Below are 26,110 nucleotides of genomic sequence, written 5' to 3'. Positions count from 1 at the left end.
TGGTGAGCCAGGACGCCGTTCCGGTCCCAGCAGTGATAAAATCCCTCGCCGGGAGGCCCTTCTTACTGGCAGGCGCACACGTTCCTCCGGGGCACGGCGGGGTCGGGTTTCTTGTGGTTCCGCGGGGCCGGGCTCCGCTGCTTTTCCCTTGGGATCACCTTCTTCCGGTGCTTCAGCAGCAGCCTGAAGGGCAATGCACCGCTGAACACCTCGCGCCACCCAGCCAGCTTCTCCCGTAGCCCTCCTCCATCGGGTGTACGTCACCGCATCACCTGGCTCCAGGTCGCGGGGAAATCTTCCGCTGCAGGGCTCCACTTCTTCCCGTTCCACATGGATTGGCAGCGGCTCCCCAATCTCCTGGATGACCCCGCGTCCATGTTGAGGGTTGAAAGAGACCACCACACCCCAATGAGACAAGGGGGGCTCCGCAACGGCGGTTAATTCGATCTGGGCTGCCGGTTGTGGTCGGTTCCGCCATGCAGCCATCAAGCGCCGCAGGTGCTCAGCCTCTGGCAGGATCTTCATGCCCGGTGCCTGCAGCGTACCTTCAGCCGCGGCCGGGTGGGAAGGAGCAGGGGACACCGGAGATAGGTGGACTTCCGTGGGCCGACCCAGCCGAGCAAGCACGCGGGCATCGACCTCCATGCGGCGCGCTATCTGGCGGGCCTCGGCTGCGGCTACACACTCCTCCGATGGTGGCAAGGGGGGTCGGCCCATTGGTAGCTCCGTGAGGGTCAGTCCCCACAACGCTGGTGCATCTGAGGCTGTGTCAGACGGTGCAGCCTCAGGCTGAATCGGATCAGTCCCCCGCGGGATTCTTGGTGTCGCCATCTTTGCTCCTTCTGCAGTGTCTTCTTCCCGCGGTCTCTTTCGTGGGCGGCCCCGTCCCCATGGTCTCCACCCTCCGACCAGGATCAGGAGGCGGACCTCGGCTGTTGACGGGCACGTCCTCAGGACACAGAAATACTTAGACTGGGCGGCCATTGCTGTTCGCGCTCTCCAGCTTGCCTACGCCCCCTTCACGCCCCTCTTCTCTTCCTGCGCTCTCCTCAGCGCTACAATGGCGGCGGAGTTTGGCGGCAAATGGCACAACACACAGTCCTCTCAATAAAGTACAGTCCAAGCACAACAAATCACAGTCTCTAGGCACACATGACCTGGTTCTTCAGGCTTAAGTAGATCCTGTTCGTGACGCCAAGTTTGTAGCGCCCCCACTGCCGCAGGGCCGAGGGGTACCCGGTACCGGGCCTCTGAGTCTCTGCTTCTGGGGTTGTCACGGCGGCTAGGCCCCGGTCCGTGACCCTGCCGTGGGGCGCACAGTGAATGATCGGTGTGGATGTCGGTGCAGTTGTGGGGTGCAGGTCGCGGTAAATAACGAGGACACCAGGTTGCAGTCTCTTTACCTCTTTACTGGAGATCTCTGAGTCCTCAGTCCAGAATACGGTTCACCAGGCTGCGCAAGTCCGGCCGGTCCAATGGCACTTCCAGAGTTCTCTTCACAGGTGGAAATCGGTGCCTTCCTTCTTAGCGCTATGTGTTGTAGTCCTCCCCTGCTGTGCTTACGGAAAGTACCCCACAACTGTTGTGTCTGTTTCTTAAGTTCCCTCACAACTCGATTAAATGATGTTCTTCTAATCGTCCGTCCCTCCCTGATGTTACGGTTAGAACGGCACCCGTTTGTCGGGTAGGCCTGGAGTTCTTCCGGGACCCTAGAGACGCCCCTCTCCCGCAATTGCCTCCCAAGACTTCATAGGTGATATGTGTTAGACAGCCCGCCTTAAACTGACTGTCCTGCCGCTGTTTGGAGTATTGCTTGAAGCTGAATGTTATTCTACTCCCTCGGCGTTCCGGCCACCGGTAGTGCGCCTCAGTAGGGTGTTGCTTCGGTCTTACAGCACGACCCCTACTGGAATTCTCCTATTGCTTGATCTCGTTTCTCACTCAGCACAATCTATCTCGCTTCTAGTCCTTTCTTAGGGCACCGCCGCTATTCTGAGCAGGCACGGTCCCGTTACGTTCTTTCCAATGCCAAGCCTCTGCCAGGATCCCACCCCTGGCAGAGACCCTACTGTCTCTTCCTCCACAACACCCTCTGCCACTGAGTGTTGCTTCGTCCAATCCAGTCAGCTTTCTGATCTAACTTCCTGCCTGACCCCCGGTTTACCCACTATGGTGGGGAGTGGCCTAATGAATAGCACCCTTAGCTCCCCCCGGAGGCCCTGCGGTGAAATGTATTGGTGTCTGTGATACCTGATCAGATGAACTCCTTCAGTGCCATCGAACGCACCATGGCTCCCCATAGTGGCGGAGCCACAGTACTGCAACGACCAGGACTCTGGGGCGCTGCATTCACATGCAGAGTTTTTGCAGCATTATTTAATGCAAATTAAAAGCTGCTTTTTACAGTACCAGCAAAAGCAATGAGATATCAGAAATCTCATGCACACAGCTTGCTTTTTTTCTCCTTGACTGAATTCGAGAACTTGCAGCACGTCAATTCTTTTTTGCTGTGTCTGTGTGGAGTTTTTTAATCCAGAAAAAACAATAAGAAAGGGAAAAAACGCTGAAAAAAACCCGCAAAAAATAACATTTCTGCATTTTTGGTGAATAAAACTATCTTTATTAATTGCCCTGTAGAAAAAGCGCACATGTAATCCACAGGTGGAAAGAAACGAGTCACAAATGCTGTGAAAAATGGTAGCGAAAATGCAGCAAAAGGGGCATTTTAAATGCAGTGTTTTAAATGCCAAGAGAGCATGTTTTTACTGCAGAAAAAAAATGCAAAAACACTGCAAGTGGACATTGCCTTAGGCTACGTTCACACTTGTCTTCCACAAATGTTAGTACTGCATGGTTAGCGACTATATTTTATCCACATGTGGCAATGGGACTGAATAAAATTCGCTTGTCTGCTCTGTTTTTAGGAATGGACAAATAGAATTCATGGCCAAAATGGATCCATCGCATAACTGATACAAATGGAAGCGGAGGGACCGATTGACCATTGTGGGATTTGTCTGGGTTCTTTTATTTATCCAGTTTTGGTGCAGAAGAAAAAATGCATCATGCCCTTCTTTTTTGTTTTAAACAACAAATCCGTTTTGGAGTATAATTCCATTTGTCTGTTCCTAAACACAGAGCTGACAAATGGAATATCCAAACATAAGTGTGAACACAGCCTTACTCACAAGCTGTAGGCTACACTTGGTCTGATATAAACCAATAAGGCACATGGAGTGAGGCGTGCATCATAAGATGGGTGTTTACCATTATGTAAGTCACGGTCACACAATGTCCTACTGGTTCTCAATAGTGCTCGGCTTATTATGTGATGCTCTTATCTCATGTATTCTATTTTTTGTCTTCCCTGTTCTTCTCATATTATCTCTGTGCTATTTTTGGCTTTTTCCCCCCATTATCTACTATCTCTTCCTTTTCCTGTTAGTCTTTCCGAATTGTTCCCTCCTTCTCATACAGGCCATATGTGACCAAATCAGACCATGAATGACCTGTGGGAACAGGAAGGAACAACCAGAAACACTTGAAATTGTACCAGGAGATTTCCTGACATTTGAGGCCATGTTCATGCTCTTTTAGTAGCCCCAGCACAGATTTATCAAATACGATAGGAAGAACAGCACACCATGAAGCATTATTCTTCTTGTCCAAATGACAGAACCCATTAACTATTCCATTAAAAATGGAAACCTCAAGGGTGGTATGAACAAAGTCTTAGATGTCAGGTGACACCTTCTTGTAAGAAATACTATTACTGTGGACAGTATGATTATTCATTGACAAGGATACCGTAAAACAACATCAAGAAATAGTATTCTTGACAATCCCAATCTCTAAGAATATCGAACAACAACATCCTTACGTAAATTTTAGGGGACGCTCAGCAATGAAATCACACCTACATGTTGCATAAATAGAAATTGTTCTATTTCCAAAGTTAAATGGGCAGTATATAATTCATAAAGCAGATAAATAAGAAAATGGACATGATGTAACAAAGAGAGAATGGATATGGGTGTAAACTTGAGGAACTACTGTCATCGCTACCAGAAAGGAACCATTCACACATCCAGATCTACAGCTCCCTGGTATCATGTTTGGTGCCTCCTTGTTCTTCTACCTTGGTGTGACCTTCTTATCTCTCTGGAGTGTTCTCTTAGAATGGTTCCTTCCTTGGATGGGCCCTCTTCATTGTTCCTGGGACCCCATTCCTCAAGGAGGACTTCCTTAATGCTCCCCTTACTGACCCATGCCTGGTTATTTTATACCCAATTCTAGCCCTCCTGCTATGTGCTCCCCTCCAACCTGAACATCCCATCTCTCCCCTTGTTTTGAGGCCAACTGGCTGGTTGCTTCACTCTCCAATAATAACAACAATCCTGATTATCCCTCCAATATGCATACAATAGATCATAAAGCCATATATCTTCCCTTAATTAGCCTTTTATGTGACAATCTGATTATCATTTGTTAGCACATGGCATTAATCCTACAGAATGTGGACCAACTGGCCAGGTGATAAACCCTAATGTTAGCACTAGGACAAGCAAACACCTGTGCTGTCAGGCGATAATAAACATTGCCATGTGCATCCTGAGCAAGGCTTCTGAAGGACTAAAGGTACCGTCACACTAAACGACTTTATAACGATATCGCTAGCGATCCGTGACGTTGCAGCGTCCTCGCTAGCGATATCGTTTAGTTTGACACGCAGCAGCGATCAGGATCCTGCTGTGATGTCGCTGGTCGCTGAATAAAGTCCAGAACTTTATTTGGTCGTTTGATCGCTGTGTATCGTTGTGTTTGACACCAAATGCAACGATACCAGCGATATTTTACACTGGTAACCAGGGTAAACATCGGGTAACTAAGCGCGGGGCCGCGCTTAGTAACCCGATGTTTACCCTGGTTACCAGCGTAAAATGTAAAAAAAACAAACAGCACATACTCACATTGCGTCCCCTGCAGTCTGCTTCCTCCTCTGACTCAGCGCCGCAAAGTGAAAGTGAAAGCAGCACAGCGGTGACGTCACCGCTCTGCTCTCACTGTACGGCGCTCAGTCAGTCAGGAAGTGGACGCAGGGGGACGTGAATGTAAGTATGTGCTGTTTGTTTTTTTTACATTTTACGCTGGTAACCAGGGTAAACATCGGGTTACTAAGCGCGGCCCTGCGCTTAGTTACCCGATGTTTACCCTGGTTACCAGGGGACCTCGGCATCGTTGATCGCTGGAGAGCGGTCTGTGTGACAGCTCTCCAGCGATCAAACAGCGACGCTGCAGCGATCGGCATCGTTGTCGTTATCGCTGCAGCGTCGCTTAATGTGACGGTACCTTAAGACATTTAGGCCACGTTCACACGTTGAGTATTTGGTCAGTATTTTACCTCAGTAAGCCAAAACCAGGAGAGGAACAATCAGAGGAAAAGTATAATAGAAACATGTCACCACTTCTGTATTTATCATCCACTCCGGGTTACAAATACTGAGGTAAAAAAACTCACCAAATACTGAATATGTCCTAATAATCCACCCTGGGCATACTGATTACAAAAACTGCATTTTGTTCATTTGGATATAGAAAATTTGCTTTGCTATACATTCAATTAGGGGCCAACATATCATTGGTGAAACCAGTGCAATGGGCCCAAGTGATGAGGGGGCCACTACCACTTCAAAAGCAGGTGGGATTGTGCATTATGAGGAGCTATTGGACTGTGATGTGCCCACATAGTGTCCTAGCACAGGGGCCTCTCCTGTCTGTGTCCTATAGAGATATATCATATGCTTTATATCTGTGTACCATACACTCTGTCTCCGCTCTCCTGACCGTATCATGGAGGACCTAGGTGCTGTACACTTGTGTTTGACACGATATGTAAGTGATCCAGGAGGGAGAACAAACACTGAGTACACTTATAAACCGCAGGCTCACCTGCCAGGTAAACCTGGATACCAACAGCAAATATACTGCTGACTAAAGCGCTGCCATCAGGGCACAAGACAACTCTAAGAACAAGGAAACAGTAAAATGTAACCCTTTAAAGACTGTGCCTGTTCAGTCCTTAGTGACGCAGAACCATTTTTCAGGTTTTGCCAATTGACTTGTCTTAATTTGTCTTTTATTTTGCCATGTTAGGGTCATGTTTCATGAATTTTAGTTACTTTAGTTTTTGTTTTGTGGATGTAAATTGATTAGTGAATCATTTATAGAATTTTATTTTTGGGGGGGAGGATTTTTTAAGATTGTGTTATTATTATTATATTATATTATTATTAGAAGAAGAGTTATTATTATTATTATTAGATATTATTATTACATTTGCATTATTATTTATTATTAGGTTATTATTATTATTATTAGAGTCTATTTTTATTATATATGATTATTATAATATATTAGAATAAGGTTTTATTATTATTATTATTATCTCTCTTATTCAGACAGGTACTTTTTGGTTATAGGAATATTGGTTGGTCCTATTATTTAAAGTTATGGTGGCGATTTAAGGCACTACATGAGCTACCAGCTGCTCTGTATAATACTGTCATAGATAATGTATAAAAGGTATATGCAGTGTCAGCAAAAAAAATTTTTGCAAGTTAAACTAAACCAGAAAATCTTAACATTCAAGTGTTTTATTGTGGCTATTTCATTACAATTAGTAATTCGTCATTAATTTCATTAATTAGTATTTGCATTTTACTGAGGCAGTTTTGCTATTAGACCGTTTTGGATTATGTCCCCCATTGTGTGCACTGTTAAGAAGTGAAATCATGAGGTGGATTTTACATGTAGTTTTTTTTTACCACACGAGTGTAAAGATTTTGATTTTGCCGGCTCTGTAGATATTTAAAATCAGCATGTATCATATCATACAGAAAGTTGGTGCAACAGTGTGCTCGTAAACTGGCAGCAATTAGGAGAGATTGTAACTTTGCTGTTCAGTCCACCGCATAAGAGCGCCACCTGGAGGAAAAGAGTGGAATATCGCATTTCTAAAGAAACTTGCATCCTGTCCCACTTGACGCCTATTCTAAAATGATTAGATATTTGTAATTTTTATTTAATATCCAGATTTTATATTTCACTTTACATACAATAAGCACATGTTCCTGCTCACTAATTTCCCTTTGTCAGACTGCAGGCAACGTCTTTGGCTGGTCTGACAGTATGTTATTGCTATAAGTCTCCTTTCCTGCAGTGACAGGTTTGTGCTTCTGGTGTACACTGTGTGCTATATACTTCAGCCGCAGCTGGGAGAGAAGCCAGGGATGTCGTATAGGCTGTAAACAGTATATAAGACGGTGCCGGAGGCAATGTCACCAGTCCAAGGTGCCACGCTCCCTCCAGCATTGCCGGGAATGGTGACACAATAACAGGACTTTGTATCCGGTTCTCTCAGTCAACTTTTTTTTAAATTTTATTTTCACATTCATTGTTTGTTGGGTTTCACTCTCGTCCCATTTTTCTCTTCTCCCAATTGTTTGAAAAGTGGGAGGAGGGAGAGAGAAGGAATCTGTCATAGTGGAAAACTTATAAATCCTCCCACTTTTACTTAAACCTCTGCAGACACCTGAGCTGTGAGGGAAGAAGAAGGCTCTGCTCAGCTGCCTGTCCTAGGGAATGCACAAGAGACACTCTGTGAAGGCCACCAGAGACCACCGCAGAGGTAGAAGTCCAAAGACCTGTAGCACTATCTCTTCCTAGACACATCTGCTGGAGTTCTTCACACTTCTCACAATGGGAGTGAAACTGGGAGATAACAAATCTCAAGCGAGGTCCATAGGTAGCTGCTGCAAGGGGATCTTCACCAACATCAAGGTAAGATGAACGTCCTACATCTTCTTGTTCGTGAAGTTTTGCTACAGTTTTACTAGACTTATTTTAACTTCAGACACCCCTCCTGTGATATTACATGTTGTCGCAAGTTTTCCATAGAAGAAAAAATACGGTAAAAACTTCTTCAAAAGAAAATTGTAAGATAAGAAGACCCCTTATCCAGACCAGATAGATTTTCAGTTGCTACCTATATTACAGCTGACCCATCTTCTTCGAGAAGATCATCTAAGTACTGTCTATAATACAGTTTCCATGGGTTAAAAAAAGACAGGTCCATCAAGCTCACCAGCAGTTATACCCTCTCTATATCTAGATTATTTATCTGAGAAAAGCATCTTTCTTAAATGCTGTTCTAGTGTCGGCCATTACTACCTCCTGTGGTCGGCATTCCACAGTCTGACTGCTCTAACTGTAAAGAACCCTTTCCTATCTAGCTGCCGGAATCGCCTTTCTTTCACAGGTAATGAATGGCCCCTGGTCCTTTGTAAGGTCCTTGGAAGGAGTCATTCAGGGGTCTCTGTGTTTTATGGTTTCCATATATGAAGCTTCTAGCATTGCAGAGGTGACCTGAATTCAGCGTGATTTTGCAGATATTGGTCTGGGGAACACATGGTGATCTGCTTTCCGTCTCTTTTCGTGGAGTTTTCTTCCTCAGAAGGATAATATGTAGGAACAGGCTGATAATCTCAGCTGTGTCATTTCACAATAAGCAGAGCTCGGTATGGCTGGTGGTTTATGTCCATGACACTGTTTTATTGGCTTCTGAATAATGGAGATGTATATGTGTAGAACTAGATATACGAGAATATGGTTGGGTTTTGGCCCCAATTTCAAAATATATATAGAATTATTGCTAACATCAACCATAGACGCTCATTATACTGATAGGGTAATATGTCTAATGGGAATTACAGGGCTACAGAATTATGTCTCAATTAGAGAAGCTCAAAATATTTGCACATATTCTCTTTTGCAGCTGCAGGCTGTGGGTTTTCTGTTTACTTATGTGCATGGATATGGATTAGGAACTTATGTATATATCTCTTTTCCGTGAGTATGTATGTAAACAGACAGTACCCCGTCCCGCCAGCTGTGCTTCCTGAGAAACCGAGCTGGAAGACAGAGTATATCTGCAATTAGAACATCTGTCTATGGGACCGGCAGACTAATGGGTATAGGGACCTCACAGCTCTGTCGGGGTGGGAAGGAATGGGCTTCTGTTCCTGTGGACTAATTATCCATTGCTAGAGGTGTCTGACAGCGGCTTACCCCCTTCTCCCTATTCAAATCACATGTATGCTCAGCTGAACTGAGTGGGCATGTGTATGAGGGAAAGGAGGGGTAAGGAAAGAGATATCTATTGGATAAATGAGCATCTAATGTATGAGTAAGCTTAAATGGTCATGGGTGTTTGCATAAACTGATTGTACAAGCAAATGTAAGAAATGTTGTAACATATTTTATCAGACAAATATGTTTCTTTCTTCACTTATGAGCCACTTCATCTCCACCCACCTGCCTCCTAAACTCACCACTGTACTGTGAAAAACTGCTCAAATCTGTTATGGACAAAGAAAAATGGGCTACCAGTTTGCTCCGGTATCAGGTTACAGTTTCTATTAAACTCTATGGAGTGTAGCAGGTGAAAAGTTATTTCAGTTCGGTGCTGGATTCACATCCACACTGCTCCATAGTGCTTTATAATTTTCCCTACACTGTTTTTGCTTCTCTATAAATTTTATGGAGGAAAAAGAGGAGGAAACCCTCTTGTGTGTCTAATATTTATGGGAGAAATTATAGCAGCTAGTCTCCACGCACAAGTGAAAACTCGAGAGGGGAAAATTGGTGAAAATGCAGAATACAAGTTGTATAATAGCTAGAAATAGAATAATTTCTATTGTACACATATGACCACTTTTTTTTTACGTTTACCGACTTGCTTACTTTGTGTAGTGAAACGAAAAAGTAATGAGCTCACCATGCTAGCTAGTATGCTCGAAGCTGAGATACCTGGTGCCGGTAGGTGCCGCGTCCTGCTGGTGAAGCACAGCAACCATGGATGAGAAATGGACAAAGTGTAGCATAACCATCCGGGGAAATAAAAACTTCTTTATTCTTCATCCATTAAAACAAGTGGATCGGTACAAGTATGTGTAAAAACTGATGCACTTGTGGAGCAAAACTCCCTTAATTATAGTATGAACCAGAAAATCTTCAGTCTTTACACTTTCCTTATAGGTATCCTCTTGTTTTTATGGGTTAAGAATAAAGACGTTTTTATTTCACCAGATGATTGTGCTTCACTTCGTCTCCTCCATAGTTGCTTACATCGCTTTCCACAGTCGTGACTTGATGGCTCAGTTTTGTTCCCATCACTCCATAGATGGCCCTCTAAGGTTTTTTAGCGTTTTACCTACATTGATAGAACAAAACCTATGCAAATATGTTCTCCCAACAGCACAGCATGATATCAGTGCAAAGTTATCAGTGCTTGTGTGCTTACAGAAACCGAGCTGATAACACATTGTGCATTAGTGACAGTCATTAACGCTCTGATAATGGGCTGCTGGACCCTCCCTGATTCCTGTCCTGGGTTCACTTCGCACCGGAGTATAAGCCGTGATCCTGTGATGTAATATCCCACGTAATAACACATTGGCACGACAAGTCTGCTATATTTAACTCCCTTATCTGTTATATTCAGGGTAAGAAAGTAATCGAAGATAGATAATGAGTTTAACTAGCCTTTATTACCAGGAATATGAAATGCCGCGCATATGGTGTAGCTCAAGATTTTGCCCCTTGACTGGCGTGAAGGGCATGGAATGGCTATGCACAGAACCAAAGTGTAGTGTTCAGAAGTCAGACAACTCATGACACATTTCCAACACATCTCATACATTTGTTTTTACCAATCTTACATTTTTCTCCATTACCGAACTGCTATTTTTTCGTATCGCAGCGAAACTATATTTACTTCAATGGAGCTGAGCTGTAACACCAGATGAAGCAGTGTTTCTGGAGAAACCAGGAATGTTTTTATAATTTCAAACAAATCCTTTAAATACTGTTGTCAGAATCATCCCCAAAAGCGATGGCATAGGTATAAGTGACAAAACCCTAATATTGCATGCTTATAATTCATGTAATTCAAGAACTGCTTTTTGTATGATAACGAGTAGTGTTAAATTAGATCAATGGAGGTGTTTCTCTGCACTCAGACCCCAGAATGCAGACCTCATTATTAGCAGTCTGGTACACATTAATATCATACATGATGCAGAAAAGCCACGGGGGATATGAAGTCACTCATCACATGTTTGCAGGGAAATCCAGCTAAAAACTCAATAAGTGAAACTTATAACACGGGGAGAAGACAGACTTTGTGGCTTGGAGAAAATGGGACTGATTCATCAATTGCATTTTTATCTTTATAGAGTTTCTCCACTACTTTAATGTTGATGACCTCTCCTTAGGTTACACATTCCTCTAAAATATTATTATTATTATTTATTATTATAGCGCCATTTATTCCATGGCGCTTTACATGTGAGGAGGGGTGTACATAATAAAAACAAGTACAATAATCTTAAACAATACAAGTCATAACTGGTACAGGAGGAGAGAGGACCCTGCCCGCGAAGGCTCACAATCTACAAGGGATGGGTGAGGATACAGTAGGTGAGGATAGAGCTGGTCATGCAGCGGTTTGGTCGATCGGTGGTTACTGCAGGCTTGTCGGAAGAGGTGGGTCTTCAGGCTCTTTTTGTAGGTTTCGATGGTAGACGAGAATCTGATATGTTGTGGTACAGGGTTCCAGAGTAGGGGTGATACGCGAGAGAAATCTTGTATGGCAAGATATGCCATACAAGATTTTGGCATATTTGCCCAAATATGGCAACATTTGGGCAAAAAAATGTAAGAGTACATAAAATCAATCCAGGGAATAGGGGGTGTAAAGGCTGGAGAATATTTGTGTACAAATTTAACAACTTTTTAAAAAGTCATAAATGATGAATAAACCAAAAATCCACAATAACAAACATAAGAAAACAGGCGAACACATGCAAAAATACGCTTTGCAAAAGGTGCAGATTAAAAGAAAATAAAAATAGGGTGCAAATGAAAAACAGACAAAAAACACCAAAAACTAGATAAAAAAGGTGCAAATGTAATAATGGACCGAGTCTTTTGTCTCTGGAGGGATTAGAATCGAGGACTCTATTGCTGAGACGATGCTAACCCCTGAGCCTCAGTGAGTCTGTGAAAGGTCGGGGTCACACTTGCGAGTGCAATGCGAGAAACTCACACGAGTCTCTCGCATCAATACCGGCACTGCCTCCGGCACTCAGACCGGAGTGTGCGGCTGCATGTACTTCTATGCAGCTGAACGCTCAGGCCCCTAGTTCCGGTGGCAGTGCCGGGTTTGATACGAGAGACTCATGCGAGTTTCTCGAATTGCACTCGCAAGTGTGATCCCGGCCAAAGGCCTTATTATGCCCATTCTACATAAGTTAGGACACAACATCTAAAAGGGAAATAAGTAGAAGGATGATGGGACAGCCACTGCATGGACATCCTGCTCAAATGATGGAAAAAATGCTGCAGTTAAATAATAGTTCTGGATTTTTCTCCGGTGCCCCTCTACCTATTACCGATTAGTCTTCCATCTCCCACATGGTGGCACGACATATGGCTACCAAGAGAACATCTGATTGGGAAAACGGAGATTTTGTTTGATTTGTTACTAGGACGTAGGTGCAATGAGATTATATAAATGATCATTATGCGGTGAGCTGTAACTACAACACATAGGAAAAGACGGGATGTTGCCCAACCTCCTGGGAAGCATCATACACATTAGTTTAGCTTTCTGTTGATTTATTTACATAGGATCTGTTCCAATAAGTTACAAGTCAGTGTTGTAATTTCTTTGTATTCTGTGTACTTAAGAACAAGTTCAGTGGCGGTGAACAGGTAAATTGTGGATCTGTGTGTGGACCTCAAACTGTTCCTCCCTTACCACATGGCTGACTTCCTATAAAGTGTCAATGTATCAGTTAACGACTTTCCGTATAACTTCTTTTTAGTCAATATTAGCTCAGGTCACCTACTCTACACTTCATTAAGTTGGCCATTACTTTTTAGATTTCTCTTGACCTTCATACACATGCACGATTGGCTCAACTGAGCGTGTATGTATTCTGAATGATGAGAGGGGAGAAAGCTACTGCCAGACACTTTATCTTGTCTTAAGAGGGGTGTCTCACGACATATATTTATTACATATCCACAGGGTTTGGCATGAATGAGTATTAGATGCAAGTTCCACTCCTGAGGGATGCATCTATCTTCAAAAAAGTGGTCCTCAGAACCCGTGTTCTGAAGGGTGCCCGGCCATAGAGACCGAATAGGTGGCAGCGCTCTCCATTCTCTGATATGGGGGTCACAAATACAACCCAACACACTTGTCAGTTGGAATGGGAGGTCGGAGGACCCTTGTTATAGTGATAGTTGTGGGTCTCTGAGGAGGGACCCTATTTTTTAGTTAATATTGGACTCAATTGTGGACAACCCCATTAAGAAGAAAAATGATTCTTGTTCTGATCCTTTACCCTGACTTCAGTCATTGGGGAAAAGTAGTGACAGACTTGTACACATAAAAACGGTTGGCTGGTCAGACTAAAGTTGTCAGAATTGGGCAAAATTAATGTAAGGTATGACCACTTTTATAGATACTCTGAATGTTGGCCAAGCCCGCTGATTTCAGCTAGACCGGCTGACCATCGAATGGTCTACGGTGGCTAAATATTCTATGCAAGCTGTTATTTATAGCTACTAGTTATTAATTACATGTGGTCATTAAAGGGAATCTTTCCCCAGGTGTTTGCTAACCCTTCTGAGAATAGTATAATGTAGAGACAGAGACCCTAATTCCAATGATGTGTCACTTACTGGGCTTCTAGCTGCAGTTTTGATAAAATCACTGTTGTATCTGCTGCAGATCTAGCAGAGCTGTTTAACCCCGCCCACATCGCTGATTGGCAGATTTTATGTACACTGTGCATAGGCAGAAAGTTGCCAATCAGGAGTAAGGGGTGGGGTTATACAGAATATGCAAGAATATGGCAACAGGTTAATTCGACCTGCAGTGATAACCTCCTACTGATAATACAGTGATTTTATTAAAACTACAGCAAGCGAGACATCGTTGGAATCATGGTCTCTGTCTCTACATCATGCCACTCTCAGGTTAGGTGGCAAAAACCTGTTGAAAATTTCCTTTTAAAACAGCGTTTACATATCGTGGCTGTATTACATTTTTCCAGGGGTTGTAATCGTTGCAAAAAATGCATCGACTTCTTACAATTTCCAAATGTGAACACTGCTAAAGAATAGCTGGCAGTAGAGCAGAGGTTTCACTAATTAACAAACAGCTCGAGTGGAGAGAATACTATGGACTTTAAGAGCAAGTTTCACCACTCCAGGAACTAATTTCATTTATTTAGTAACTAGACACTGAGAATGTCTAGACATCAGTGTAAAAGAACATAAAGATATTAGCCCAACTCCCAAATGACTATTCTTCTGGGACATACCCACATCTGTCCAATGGCAAACATCAATATTGCAGCTTAATGTTTCATCTTGTTATATAGTTAGAACTTTCCACCCGATTTATTCCTTTCTTCTCCTGATTAAGGAAAAACATCTAGTTAAGGCCTCCTTCACACGTCCATGTTTACACAAAGGTGGGAGGTGTTTAGAAACCTGTAACGGAGTGGTGCGGGAGTGTAGTACCACCGTAAGACTGTTTTCATATGGCATGTAAAATGGAAGACGCATGTGCTTGTTGTAAAAGAAAGTGTGCAAGACCAGTCTGAATTCAAAAAAGTCATTTTTAAGGTCACCTTCCCATGACAGAAATGGGGTAGATTTGATAAAATAGTTTTTTTGCATCAAGTGGTGTGATTACGGCCTTTTTGTGGGCAGGGTAGTTGACAGAGCTTGGAGTAGGCCTGAGTTGACTCTAGTTGAAGTGAGAAGAGTGTGTTGTAATGTGTGCGGAGATATTGATAGGACTCGTGATTAGTAGTGATGAGCGAGTATACTCGTTGCTCGGGTTTTCCTGAGCACGCTTGGGTGACCTCCGAGTATTTATGACTGCTTGGAGATTTAGTTTTCATCATGGCAGCTGAATGATTTACAGCTACTAGCCTGCTTGATTACATGTGGGGATTTCCTAGCAAACAGGCAACCCCCATATGTACTCAGCCTGGCTAGTAGCTGTAAATCATTCAGCTGCCGCAATGAAAACTAAATCTCCGAGCACTAAAAAATACTCAGAGGTCACCCGAGTGTGCTCGGGAAATCCCGAGCAACGAGTACACTCGCTCATCACTAGTGATTAGGTATTTGGAAGTTGTGGTGGAAATATTCAAATGGACGGAGAATGGTGGCTTCCAAAACATGTTTGATTAATGTAATTCCATGTCCACCCCACGCCTGTAGGTTGAGGTCAGGCAATAATAATTCCAGTGTTTCCAAAGGGTCTATGGATATAATCGGAGTAGAGGAGTTGGAGCGTTTTTTATGAAAAAGCTTCCAGCACGAGAGTAAAGAAGCTGTTAGAGGCAAGGTATCGATAGAATTTAATGGCGCCATTAAAGAAGCACTGAACAAGTCTTGGAGGTTTTTTGAAGTCGCGAACTAAAGGCCCCGTCTCACATAGCGAGATCGCTAGCGAGATCGCTGCTGAGTCACAAGTTTTGTGACGCAACAGCGACCTCAGTAGCGATCTCGCTATGTGTGACACGTACCAGCGATCAGGCCCCTGCTGCGAGATCGCTGGTCGTGTCGGAATGGCCTGGACCTTTTTTTGGTCGTTGAGGCCCCGCTGACATCGCTGAATCGGTGTGTGTGACACCGATCCAGCGATGTCTTCACTGGTAACCAGGGTAAACATCGGGTTACTAAGCGCAGGGCCGCGCTTAGTAACCCGATGTTTACCCTGGTTACCAAAAAAACAAACAGTACATACTCGCCTTTCGGTGTCCAGGTCCCTTGCCGTCCGCTTCCTGCTCTGACTGCCGGCCGGAAAGTGAGAGCAGATCACAGCAGTGACGTCACCGCTGCGCTCTGCTCTCAGTGTACAGCGGCACTGTCAGAGCAGGGAGCAGACGGCAAGGGACCTGGACACCGAAAGGCGAGTATGTACTGTTTGTTTTTTTTTGTAACCAGGGTAAACATCGGGTTACTAAGCGCGGCCCTGCGCTTAGTAACCCGATGTTTACCCTGGTTACCGGGTGCTGCAGGGGGACTTCGGCATCGTTGATGACAGTTTCAACGATGCCAAAGTCGTTCTCCTGATCGTTGGTCGCTGGAGAGAGCTGTCTGTGTGACAGCTCCCCAGCGACTACACAGCGACAAAACAGCGACGCTGCAGCGATCAGCATCGTTGTCTGTATCGCTGCAGCGTCGCTGTGTGAGACGGGGCCTTTAGATTCAGTCAGAACCCAATGGCAGGTTCTGTCTCCTCTACACCATCCCTTAATTTGATCTAGCTGTGACGCTGTGTAGTAGTCTAGTATGTTAGGTAGACCCAACCCTCCTAGTTTTTTTGTCTTTTAAGAAGATGGTTGTATTTAATAGTTTATGGATTTCACTGAAGGCCTGGTTTAGACATATTGGGACTGTGCAAAATAAGTATAAATGTTTGAAAAGCTGCAATATGCCCTATGCATGAAATTTCATATTGCAAAAGTTTCTGGTTGTTTCAGGTCTTTGTCTATTGTGCTTAGTAGAAGGAACTATTTTGACTTATAGAGGGATAATGTGGAGGGGTAGCTGGCATCACAAGGTACGCATTGTGTTCTTTTTGCCATTCAAAGGGGATTTGCTCTTGTAAGTGTTTGAAAGATTTATCAGGAATATTAATTTGGATGATTTTAGTTATACTTTCCTTAACTTTATATTATGACAGGCTACTAAATAATTTTATAGTTTTTAAGGCCTCTTCCAGGGACGTTTCGGGCTTCTCCAAAAACAAAATCACATCATCCACCTATAAGGAGATGCAATGTGAGCAATCTTGGACATTAACCCCCAACATTTGGGGATTTTGCCCCATGGCTTGAGCTAACAGCTCAATGGAGAGCACAAATATGAAGGGTGACAGAGGGCACCTCTGACTCGTGCCGTTAGTTATTTGAAATTCTTCTGACATAATGCCATTTACCAAAATCCTCGATGAGGGAGAGGAATAAAATGCTTTTGTGGCAGACATGATCGGACCCCCAAACGCCATCTGATCCAGCACCAAGGAGGTGAAAGACAATTTTACTTTGTGAAACACCATCAAGGGTGACCAGAACGGCGGGAACATTTCATTTATTAATAGTGTCAACCAGATTTTTGACTCTTCTAGTGTTGTCGGTGGTTTGTCTGCCCTGTGCAAAACCACCCTGGTCATGTGACACTGATGACGGTAAAATAGGGACCAAGCGGGAGGCAAGGCACTTGGCCTATATCTTTAGATCGGTATTCAGAAGAGATATAAGTATGAAATTCTGAGGTATGTCTGGTTGTTTGCCCTATTTTGGAAGTGTGATGACAGTTGCAGCAAGCATCTCTTTAGGGAATGAGACTGAGTGATTGCTTGTTGTAGGGCATCTGGGAGAAATGGGGTTAATTGATCCATAAACATCTTGCAGTATATATTAGACAAGCTATCTGGGCTCGGAGCCTTATGCATTGGCAGAGAGTTGATGGCCTTGTATAACTTGGAATTGGCAAGAGGGGCATTTAGAGAATCTGAGATTGAGAGAGAGAGGAGGTGGAGTTTAAATAGAAAGGATTGAATTTCCAGGGGTGGTGAATCTGGGCTTAAGTTGTATAATGAAGCATAATATTCCTTGAATTTACATGCAATTTCTTTTTTTGTTGCTATGAGTAATTTTGGAGGTAAGGAATTTTAGCCTTAGTTGTATGAGATGTTAGTCTGTTGGCTAACAGTCTCCCCACTTTGTTGTCTTGTAACAGTGGGCTCTGAGTTAGATTTTTTGCAAATTTTTCTCTGTATTTATATAGTAAAAAGTCTTTCAGCTGAATGAGACTACGGAGAGTGTCTGCTTGGTCTGCCTTGAAAGAGCGTTATCCAAAGTTTCTAGATTTTGAAGTTTAGAGAGAATGTCTATACATTTTCTTCCTCTCTCTTGTTTGGCTCTATGTCCCAGTTTAATAAAGATGCCCCATATGTACTCTTTATGCAAGTTCCACCAAGCCTCCGTTCATCTGTAAGAATTCATGGAGGCTATTTTGAGAATAGGATGCATGATGCGGAGTGTCTAAAATGTAGGAGTTAACTCTACAAGGGAATATAGGTGGGATGGAATGGTTTTCCTCTATGAGTAACGTTAATAGGGCGTGGTCCGACCAAGTAATTAATCCTATAGAGGAGGAGACTACATTGTCTAGAAGGTACCTACATATGAGGAATATATCTATATGGGAGTATATGTCATGAACAGAAATAAAAGGTGTAATCCTTTTTGTTGTCGAGCTGGATACGCCAAATGTCATATAAATCTTCCTTGTTTATTACGGACGAGAATTGAGGGGAATGTCTACAGTTTTGTGTCGACATATCTAGTGTGCAGTCATGAAGAGAGTTGAAATCCCCACAATATAATTCATGACTGTGTTTCACTCTATTGACCTTTTTCTGGAGTTTATGAAGAAACCCAATCTGGAAGTTGTTAGGCTCATAGATTACCACAATCATATAGATGATGTTGTTGATGGGGCCTGTTTGGATGATATAACTCCTCTATGGGTCAGTCTCCAACGAATGGGAGAAAAAGCCACAGAGTTGCTCACCGCCAAAATAATGCCTCTCTGTTTTTTCTTGAAATTGGCTTGTGTGAATGTGGGAAAAGGTTTCAAACCATGAACATCTTTCTCTGTAATATGTGTTTCTTCTGCGCAGAAAATACTGCCCTTTTCCACATGGATGATCGCTTTTGGGGACTGTTTAGTTCATTAACATTTAAAGATCAGATTTCGATTACCATCATATAGAGGCAGGAATGTTAGAGCAGCCTGAGACACGGGTACAGGCTAAGCCCACAAGGCATTGCTTGAACCGGCCAATCTTGAATACAGTGTATTCCCGAGAAACTGCATAAAACCCCCCAAAGAAACACAAATAACTGACTTGCAAGTCTACTATTGGACCAACTTATTCTGTGAGATTGAGTAATCAGTAACACAGAACAGTAAATGTTAATCTGGGGTAGCCGAGAAGAATTAATGGGTTCAACAAACACCCATTTGCAAACGACTTGCCAGTCCTTTCCCACAAGTTGAGGGTGCAACGTGTTCAGGCACTATGAGGTTCCATTTACGCAAAAGATTTCTGCCGTCCTCGAACGATGTAATGGCATGTCAAGTATTCTTGTAGTTGATGAGAAGCTTCATGGGGAACCACGATGAGTTCTCCCTGAATATTGTGCTGATAGGATACATGAGTCTGCGGAAATGGAGAGTGGCCGCACAGACATCAGAAAATATCTTCACTTGCTGAAAAGTGGGTGGTAGCTCTTCCTTTTTCTTGAGAAAAATAGCAGATCCTCCTTAACATGGAAGAAATGTCGATCGTGATATCATGTGAGGAGTAGGTTGGTAGTACAAGTAGCATAACTGGCAATAAAAAAAAACAAAGAACAATCATGTGCTTTATTCAGCTATGGATTCTAAAATTAAGTCCAATACTGCATAACAGATTGTACAGAATGAACTAACAGCCCCCCTTAAATATTAATACACAAAATGTATCCCTCGAATGTGACCCTTTTAACACCCACCAGTGTATCCAATTGTAACTAAAACCACTATTATCTCAAGGTCCCATAAAAAGTTCTCAATGTTTCCAAACATTGGGATCTTACATTTTTCAGACTATTGGTCACTTGGTAGTTTTGTCTATTTCTATTTTTAATAAAACAATGTACGGTATTTTAAGCATTACTAAGTAATTTCTGTCTTAATTATTGCTTTAAAGTAACCACTGATAGGAACCCCTGATGTTATTAATAGATCAAACAAATCTTGGTTTGGGGCAAGTAAATTATTTTATAATTTTCGTACTGAGTTATAATGTGCTCGAGTTGACAAGTTAGCAAACATATTTATCTAGGCTGAAAAATAAACGTACCTTCCCTATTTATAAAAAGATCAATATTGTGGAAACACATATGAAAATGCTGCATTGAATTCCTTCCAATTCTTCAATAAAAAGATTACACAAAATTACAACCACAGAGACCCTAGGACACCAATTCCCTTTAAATAGTAATACATAAATATGAATAAAGCATAACAATAAGAGCTAATGTAACAACATATAAAAAGAAAATTCCATCACAACTTGTACCAGAAATAGCCAAAATTAAAATTAATGAAGCATATAGAGTTGCGTGTTTCGAGACTAATAGCTTCCTCAGGGGACGTCACATAATTCTTGTTATGGGTAAGTGCTTTGAGGCTATAGTATTATCTCTGTATGCTTTATTAACTTAATTTTGGCATTTTATGGTAGATTTGATATGGAACTTTCCTGTTATATGTGGTTACCTTAGCACTCATTATTATGAATTACCCTAATTTATTTTTTATTATTATTTAAAGGGATGTGCTGGCATAGTGTTTCTGTGGTTGCAATTTTGTGGAATCTCTCTATAGAAGACCTAATATACATTTGATAGGGTTTTTTAGATATGTTTCTAATAACTTGATCTTTTTGTGAATAATTTAGTGGTTGCTTTTTCTTCTAGGCTATGTATATTAGCGTTGGAGAGTTACCACATTGTTATAGTGCCATGAATCTGTCTGGTTCGTAGAGAGCATTGAGATATGAATTTTACCAATTATTTTTGCAAATATGTGTGTTACGAGAATCTTTTTGCTAAAACATTATCTGCATTGCAAAAGATTTCGATTCATCAGACGGAATCTTGTTGATTGACCTTCACTGTTGACTTGACTTTGTCATATTTCATTCAAGCAGAGAATGTATGTGACTTCCAGACCTTAAATTGTAGTCCAAATGTAAAATTATATGCTCCATTTCTCATAAAAGCATTAACTAGGCTTGCCCTTTGACCCTTCATTCTGGTTGTCTTAGAAATATCAGCAAATGCAACCCAAGGGGTCAAGAAAACCACAGGTACATGTGTCAAATAATTTCTCAGGCTCTTAGAACCCATTGTTCAGTTGTCAAAGACATCAACGTAATTTTACGCCTTAAAATTCCAAATGATGTTGAAGGAATGCCTCCGACACATTTAAAGACTCATTCATTTTTGTGACCTAATGTTATAATGGAAGGCTGCAATACTCATGATAAAACTATTGCATAATTCGTCTGCCCTCGAGGCCCTTCTTAATTATTCTGATAACATGATATAACCATGAATTACAATAATTAAAAGAAATGATGATAGAAAATGTAACGTAAATGAGTTGGTTGAAAGATGTGAGACTTGTGCGGTTTGTTGGAGGATTTTGCCTTTTCCATCACATTAAGCTGTTCAGTGAGTCATATGGGTGGGATTGAATTAGTGTACATGAAAGACAAGGGTCAAGTGAGTGCAAAACATAATGCATTACAAAACAGAAATGGAGAAAATAAAAGGAAAGGTCCAAAAATTAAATGCTAATCAAACTCTGCAATTTACTTGGTCACGGTCCGAGCTCTTTGAATACCAAAGCAGACTGTGAGTGTTTATATACTTAAGTGTGTTTTTTTCACAGTAGAAGGTGGTGGCAGTGGATATAGCATCACATCCTGGTGGGTGGGGGTCAGACCACCAGAATTCCAATGATCCCTAGATGGAATCTAAATAGTGATGTGACCTCTCTGCAGTGTTCCCCTGCACAGGATCACTATTGGACATAAACTATGTTGGGAACTGCAGCAAATCCTCATTCACTTGAATTCGCTGTTGTTCCTAGCCAGAAGATTGATCAGATCACCAAAATTCCAAAAGAAAAACATTGTTACCTTGGTTTTTGGGATTGGAGCTAACTGGTCATAATGTTATATTCTATAAGTAAAGGAGAGAGTAGTGCGGTGGATCCCGGGCGATGCCTCTGACAAAGTTTCATCCAGTTGGTAAGTATTAAAAAAAGTCACTACATTGCAACGCCTTTCGGAATAGAAGTTACTTCTTCAGGTATCATGCCTGAGGAAGTAGTAGATTATATTCCGAATCACGTTGCAATAAATTGGAAGTTTGGCAACGCCCAAGATCCACCACACTACTCTCTCTGTTGTGAATTCCGCTCTTGGGCTCCCTCCGGTGGTTGTAAGTAGCACTTTTGTGAATTCTGCTCTTGGGCTCCCTCCTGTGGTTTTGAGTGGTATAGCTGCTTCTTGGATTTAGCATGAGCAGCTGCTTCCACTGATCGTCTTTCTGGCTCGGCTATTTTAGTCTGGCCTTATTCCTCAATCAATGCCAGTTGTCAATTGTTCCTGCTTGGAGCCACTGCTATTTTGGATTTCCCTGACACTCTGTCCAGTTCAGCAAAGATAAGTCCTTGCTTGTCCTTTTGCAGTCCACTTGTTGTGGACTTGATTGTTCAGCACATTCTATGTTTTGCTCATTTGTCCAGCTTATCAGTAATGATCTATTCAGCTAAGCTGGAAGCTCTGGGCTGCAGATTTTTCCCTCCACACATTTAGTCAGGTGTAGAGATTTTTGCATATCTCTGCGGTGGACTTTTTCTAGTTTTTATTACTGACCGCACAGTGTTCTTTCCTTACTATCTATTTAGCTAGAACTGGCCTCCTTTGCTAAATCTTGTTTCATACTACGTATGTCATTTCCTTCTCCTCTCACAGTCAATATTTGTGGGGGGCTGTCCTATCCTTTGGGGATTTTCTCTGAGGCAAGATAGCTTTCCTGTTTCTACCTTTAGGGGTAGCTAGTTCTCCGGCTGTGACGAGGTGTCCAGGGAGTGACAGGAACATCCCACGGCTACTGCTAGTGTTGTGTTAAGATCAGGAACTGCGGTCTGTATAGTTACCACCTGCTCAGAGCTAGTCGCATGTCGCTCCTAAATTACCAGTCCATAACATCTCTCCTTTACTTGCACCTATCACAAAGTCATACTTTTTTATATAAATCATAAAAATGCAATATTGGACATATACATACAGTCAAAAAGAGTCAAATAAAGTGTGACTTTTTTAACAAAGTTCCTCCTGATGTTCAAAATGTAAGGAATGTACTAGTCCACCTAATAAACTAAGTACTGGTAGATACACATGCTCAGCCACTCTCCCCACTCCAAGGTTCTTTGCCTAATGACCTTCTGCTTATTGCAGCCAATAGCAGCTAATTAGCAGCCATTATTAATAGCTTTTTGCCCTGTTTGTCAAGGGAGAGGCAAAAACTCTATAGAAGCCTGGAAAATAACTGGAACACAAGAGTGGAACAAAAAAGAAGTAAAAAGTGAATCAATCTCAGACTAAGATCCAAAAAAATCTCTGCTGTGGAATCAGAAATAGTATGTGTGAATTAGAAATTAAAGGAATAGTCATTAATTAAAAAATAATCTGTATATCTAAAGAGCAACCTGTTCAGCCTGTCCACAAAAACAAAATTCATTTATAAAATGTAACCATTTCATGAGTCCCCATTTATAGTAAGATGATATGAACATGTGTATCCATTCCCATCAACCCAGTAAAAGACTGCCATAGAAAGGGGCACATCATGCCCCCACTGCAGTACCTGACATTTGCCCCCCAAAAATATGTTTTTAAAAAAAGTGATTATGTCATAGAACAAAATTTAAGTCCAAAATAAACAAGTCAAGTTTATATCTTTCTCAGACTAAAAGCATCTCTATTTGGAGGGGTCAGAATTGTATATGTACAAACAATACCACAAATGACTTTGATAATTGTAATTATATAGAAGACCTAGTAAAGACTGGTTGTAGTCACATTAGATTATCCCTGACAAAGTCGCCATTTGGAAAGGTGATAAAAGCTTTCCTTTCTATCTCCATATGGCGTCATACTTTTTTCTGTCCCTAGTAAATATATTTTTTCTTTATGTATTTATTTGTAGGATGTCAGTATCATATACAATTCTGAGTACAGTTCATCCAGTAATTACATTTTTTTTGCACTGTGATACCAAGCAGTTTTCTTTGTTCACCTTACTAATTGGGTATTCACTTTTTACATATTTTTGCACATTTACTTATATATTTGGAGAGTTATCTATGTTATGTTTATCAGAATAAATATAATGTTGGAATACTAATGGGGAGGTTGCCTTTCATTGGGATGAACCCACTGTTATTCATATTTTTTAAAATGTTTAGTTAATCTTAAAATTTGGCTGCAAGCCACTATTTTTTAAATATTGTCAGCTGCCAGAAGGGGAAGTACACTGACTTAGTCCAGAATCTCCATCCTAAGCGTGGCAAATGGCAACTAAAAAATATGAAAATTGTATTACATGTTATAAATGCAATTTTGTATAGAAAAAAAAAGATTATTGGTATCAGCCTTTTGCATTGTATTCAGTCATTATAGCAAACTATGGATTCCTACCAACACCATCCCTGAATACATACTTATTTTTGGTCTCTACTACATAGTACTTGCTAATCTTTTCTAAGTTTGTTCCATGATTTAGCCACATAACGCAATCTCAACATGCGTTCTACCATGAGAAAGGATCTAGCAATGAAAACTCTACATCTGGGAGTTTCGATAAAGTTCAATGGAGTTTACAGTTAGGAGAAAATATGGAAAATATGGACTATTTTTAAAGGAAACATGCAGTGTTTATATAGCACCCTGAGGCACATTATTATGATGAAATAGGTGTCAAGGCGCCTTCATGAAAGATCTACAATTGAGTAAATGTGAGCACACAAGCCCGCTATGCCCCACAATGGAATTTTCTATTGTCACAATGCCTGAAAAATGACAGCAAAATATTTTTATGGATAATTAACTGAAATACTACCAAGTTTCACCTGGGAGTCATAGTAGTGATGTTGACTCATTTGTGACGTAGGTATTTGAGAACATATTGTACGTTGTACAACTTCGAGTGAATACAATAGCCAGTTTGTAGTTTTCTTTTCCTTTCATTTACCTTCTGAACCCATAACATTAAGGCCTCATTCAGACATCAGTTTTTCACGTACAAGTTCTATCCGTGTTTATCATGACTATTATAGTCTATGGCACTGTTTACACGTCCTTGTATTTTCACAGACCGAGTGTTCAGTACAAAATCACAGGGACATATCCAATTTTTATCGAAATCTTTGATCAATCTCACCAATGCAAGTCTATGGGTTCTTTAAAAAAAAATCAGACGGTATTCGGATGCCTTCCATGTGCTGCCCTTTTTTCATGGACTGTTTAAAACTTCTCATATCATTTTCATCCAAGAAAAACTGATGAAACTTGGACCAAACTCTGATGGTAAAAATTGACACTTTGACCAAACCCTGATGACACTGATCAAAAACACTAATGAGACTCGGACCGTTTTTTGCATGCGAGAAAAATCACTGACGTCTGAATGAACGTTAAGTGAAGCACAGAACAAAAAGAAAGTTTAGCAGCATATAAAAATATTTAGAATTGAGAGTCCTCAGTGGTTGCTATCTTTTATTGGCTAACTGAAAAGTTAGCCAAATTGCTTCCTAAGCTGCACCTCATCAACAACAGGAGGCTCCTCATGAGTGAAGATCACATAACAATGTGGGAAGCACTGATCTGATCTTTAAGGTGGATATCCAGATTCTCCACCGATGACCTTGACCATCAGAGAAAATCCTTTCTCACAAGAGCATTATTCCCATCCAATTGAAGAAAATCAATGTGCAACTGAAGCTCAGATATTTGCTTCGAGGGAGAGTATTTGTGAGTGACGTCTGCAAATTGTTTACAGACATGTCTTAGTATTTATGACAGGTCAAGTATCTAAAAAATGTTCCCTAAACAATACAGTTCTGTGAAAATTCAGTAGATGTCCAGTGACATTATCATCCTCTTCAATAGTGTTGGATTATCAGTGCAAAGTAGGTTTCTTTTACTGCCTGTCTTTAAGAACATCCATAGACATAGAACCACCCAAAGAAATGTACATAGAAGTTCTAATTTTTACTTAAGCTAGGGCTGTATGGCGACTTTGGGTGCAAAAGTCATCACATG

The 26,110-nt window shown here is 41.7% G+C and overlaps 1 protein-coding gene across 1 annotated transcript in view; it reads left to right on the top strand.

Annotated features, from left to right (window-relative positions):
- The first annotated feature begins 7,583 nt into the window (after window positions 1-7,583).
- Window positions 7,584-26,110, top strand: part of SLCO2A1 (solute carrier organic anion transporter family member 2A1) — a 59,696-nt gene continuing 41,169 nt past the window's right edge. The window contains exon 1 of the mRNA XM_077291273.1: window positions 7,584-7,839. Coding sequence (XP_077147388.1) covers window positions 7,759-7,839 — 81 coding nt within the window. The 5' untranslated portion in view covers window positions 7,584-7,758. The remainder of the gene's footprint in view (window positions 7,840-26,110) is intronic.

The sequence above is a fragment of the Ranitomeya variabilis genome, chromosome 2 (genome assembly GCF_051348905.1).
Source record: "Ranitomeya variabilis isolate aRanVar5 chromosome 2, aRanVar5.hap1, whole genome shotgun sequence".
Lineage (NCBI taxonomy): Eukaryota > Metazoa > Chordata > Amphibia > Anura > Dendrobatidae > Ranitomeya > Ranitomeya variabilis.
This window is presented reverse-complemented; position numbering and strand designations above follow the sequence as displayed.